The sequence below is a fragment of the Gadus macrocephalus genome, chromosome 8 (genome assembly GCF_031168955.1).
Source record: "Gadus macrocephalus chromosome 8, ASM3116895v1".
Lineage (NCBI taxonomy): Eukaryota > Metazoa > Chordata > Actinopteri > Gadiformes > Gadidae > Gadus > Gadus macrocephalus.
In genome coordinates this window covers 15,637,982-15,641,459 of record NC_082389.1, presented here as the reverse complement: position 1 = coordinate 15,641,459, position 3,478 = coordinate 15,637,982, and the positions used below count along the sequence as shown (strand labels likewise).

Below are 3,478 nucleotides of genomic sequence, written 5' to 3'. Positions count from 1 at the left end.
AGGACTCCCCCTTGCGTTCCTCCCCCTCTGTCCCAGGTCCTTCCTGGGACCGGGATGGGCCGGCGACCCCCTTCAGGGCGGCCATCGTGAGTCCAGCCCCCGGAGAGTCCGTGGCTGAGGGGGGGTCGCTTTGATCCAAAAGCTTTTCTAGGAACCCTGTGGAGAACGCAGCTCTGTTGGGAGTCGAGTCCTCGCCAGGGAAGATGGAGCCCAGGTCCAGGACGGGGGGAGGGGCTTTGGAGGGCAGTTTGGAGCGCAGCTCTGAGATAACGGACTGATACTCCTCCTGCAGCCGACGCACCGAGGGCTCCTCGGCCTGGGAACACAAATACAATTCAGTCCGGTTAGTTTCAGTGAAATTCCATCACTTAAGTGCATGAGCATAGTCTATATTGTAAAATAATTCAACATTGTTAATACATGTAACAGCTATAACACCTGGGATTTGCGCTCTCAACCTACCTGCACAAACAGGCTGTTCTCCTGTGCTAGCGACGCAGAGGGAATGTCTGCCGAGGTCTGGTCAGTGTGTTCCTCAGCCAGGGCCGTGAGGTACTTCTCCCAGTCGTCCAGCAGGGGTCCCACCTCCCCAAACAACGCTGGCGAGGCGGCTGCAGGCCGGAGCCTCTGCTGCTCGTCTGGTCGCACGGCGCCCCCTAGCTGCCCTGCAAGAAATAACCCGCCTGTTACCACTGGCTACCATTGTATCGCTTAGCAATGACATCTTACAATTAAAAAGGTGGTTGCTTGGAAGATGTTCCTGAGTAAAGTTTATTGCAGTATGTTCGATGATAGTGTACTCAAGAAACAGGCTTCCTTAATACCTCACAAAGGTTGTGCCGAAGGGGATGAGGGGTGGGGGAAGAGGTTTACCTGCTGTTTGTAGAAGGCTGAGGCGTCGGCCCAGGTCCCTCCTCTCCCGCGTGTGGGTGAAGGCCGTGTTGTAGATGTGCTCCACCAGCTGGGGCAGGGTCTGGGTGAAGAAGGTCAGGTCCACCTTGTCCCTGATGTAGTCCTCCGCCCTCTGCAGCAGGTCCAGCAGCGTCTGCAGGAACGAGTGCAGCTCTAGGGGGAGGGAGGGGAAAGGTCATCGATGGTTTAGATTAGAGAACGATGAGATGCTGTTTAGATGTACACTCTGATGTACGTTATAGTGAGGCTACATGGCGACATCGCAGTGGTACTCACGGCATTTCTTGAAGCGGTTCAGACATTTCTCCTCGGCCATGCGGCTGCAGGCGCTGGAGGACTGACCGGCCGGGCAGGTCAGGGAGTAGAAGCGGCACAGAGAGCTGAACTCTGACCTCTGCTCGTCTTCAGTGAGTTCAGAAGTCTTGAGCAGCTCAGGGCAGGTGGGCTCCCGGCTCCCGAACGACTCTGTGGAGAATCAGAGGGGACAAGAGATTAAAACTAGCTTTTAAATGAGGAAAATCACTTTCAAAGTCGAGATTTGCTGAGAAATTATAAGGTGTTGTCTATTAACTCATTCTCTCTCTATAAACTAGCGAGCAGAGTTAACTAGTGGCAAGGAAGCTTGACCTTTAGCAGAAAGGGTCTGGGCTTCATCTGCAATGTCTGAAGCCTGCCTGTAGGCCTCTCTGAGCAAGATGCCTACAAGCGCCTGCTAAAGGACTCACTAGTAACAGCAGTAAGATGCTCACTTTGTATTTCAGCCTGGATCCAGTCGGAGAAGGCCGACACGCGGGTGTAGACCCCCGGCTTGCCCTTCTCCCCGCAGCCGTCCCCCCAGGAGGTGATGCCGTAGAGCTGGAAGCGGCCGGACACGCGGTCCTGGTAGATGAGCGGACCCCCAGAATCTCCCTGCAACAGGAGACAACAGGAGAAGAACGTTTAACCTTCAGTAGTTCTTAGTAACGCTGCTGCTCCAACTAGCCACAACAAAGCTATCACTCAAGACATCTATTTGGTACACATAAATAAAAAATATCAGAGCCACTAATGTAAACCCTATCAAGGCATTCGGTTCCCATGACACTATCCATTGAGACGGCCCCGGGCTCCGCTGCTCACCTGGCAGGAGTCGACGCCCCCGGACAGGTACCCGGCACAGAGCATGGTGTTGGTGACCAGCTCCTTGCCCAGGGCGTTCTTACAGGTGCTCTGGGGCAGCAGGGGCACCTTGGCCTCCATCACCACATCAGCCGAGGGGCCGTCTGGAGAGAGAGAGACAGAGACGATGTGGACACAGACACAGGAAACAGGATGTTGATCAAAGGACAGGGGGGGTTTCTTTGGAACCTTTCGATCTCCGAAAAGGGATTATGGAAACTGATTGTTGAACTAAAATGAGTCGCTTGTATGTGCACATAGATATAAATGTATGGCTACATTTGACTATTTTTAAAGCGACATTTGCTAAGCTTATAATTCTCATTGTTTTCTGCTTGCATAGTCGACATATGCCCTCCTCTCCTCAAAGTGCTGGACCCTGACGTCAGTGTTTTCCCCTTACCTTCGAAGAGCGAGCCCCAGCCCGCCACCAGACACGGGCTGCCGGTGGGGGGGTCCACGTCGGAGGGCAGGCACACGGGGGTGACCCGGTCCGACAGCACCACCGGGGAGGTCAGCTCCACCAGGGCGATGTCGTTGTTGAAGGTCTTGGGGTTGAACTGGAAACACAACGAAGGAGCGCAGGATTAGCATGTTGATCATTGATGGTTTGATTCTTTCATTCATTCATTTGTTTATGAAATGATTAGTTTTAACTCAAAAGGTTGAAGGTGCAACTGATTTGTTTCATGATACCCAACATGGCCCTTATTTATACCTTAGGATGGGAGATGATGCGGTTGACCTTGAGGATCTGCTCGTCAGGGTCGGGCTTGGAGATGTCAAACTCGCCCACCACAGCCGTCCAGTAGCTCTCACTGCGACTCCTAACATAGGACACGGAGAGAGACAAGGAGAGACAAGGGTAAGTTTCCCATGATGATCAATAATATCTTGATCAATGACCATGACCATCAATTTATTCCAACACAATAACTAACATTCAGATGCTCCTAGGCTTCCAAAATGGAGGTGGTCATGGCGATATGAAGTCGCAGTTTACAAGCCCTAAGCATTGTGAGAGAGATCGCTATCTATAAAACAGATAACACACACACAAACCAACACACACACACACACACACACACACACACACACACACACACACACACGTACCCGGCGAAGCAGTGCGCCGCGGTGACCACCCAGGAGCTGTCCACCAGCACCCCCCCACACATCAGCGCCCCGTCCAGCTGCAGGTTGACCAGCCAGGGCCAGCTGCCGGGGGGGGCCGGGGACCCCCCCACGATCCTGGAGCGGGGCTGGGTGGCGTTGGGGACCGCCGTCAGCCTCTGGCCACACACTGCTGCTGGGGGGGGGGGGGGGGGGGGGGGGGAGAGAGCAGCGGTCAGGGACAGTCCTCCCGGGGGGAGAGTGAACCATTTGTACAGCACTGGCTGGGATTCAT

At 54.1% G+C, this 3,478-nt stretch overlaps 1 protein-coding gene across 1 annotated transcript in view; it reads right to left on the bottom strand.

Moving 5' to 3' along the window:
* Positions 1 to 3,478, bottom strand: part of prss56 (serine protease 56) — a 4,782-nt gene extending 1,304 nt beyond the window's left edge. The window contains exons 1-10 of the mRNA XM_060058941.1: positions 3,460 to 3,478; positions 3,187 to 3,376; positions 2,789 to 2,897; positions 2,474 to 2,630; positions 2,032 to 2,174; positions 1,662 to 1,821; positions 1,189 to 1,377; positions 874 to 1,065; positions 463 to 665; positions 1 to 316 (exon numbers count right to left, since the gene is read on the bottom strand). The exon at positions 1 to 316 is cut by the window's left edge and continues 255 nt beyond it. Coding sequence (XP_059914924.1) covers positions 1 to 316; positions 463 to 665; positions 874 to 1,065; positions 1,189 to 1,377; positions 1,662 to 1,821; positions 2,032 to 2,174; positions 2,474 to 2,630; positions 2,789 to 2,897; positions 3,187 to 3,376; positions 3,460 to 3,478 — 1,678 coding nt within the window. The remainder of the gene's footprint in view (positions 317 to 462; positions 666 to 873; positions 1,066 to 1,188; positions 1,378 to 1,661; positions 1,822 to 2,031; positions 2,175 to 2,473; positions 2,631 to 2,788; positions 2,898 to 3,186; positions 3,377 to 3,459) is intronic.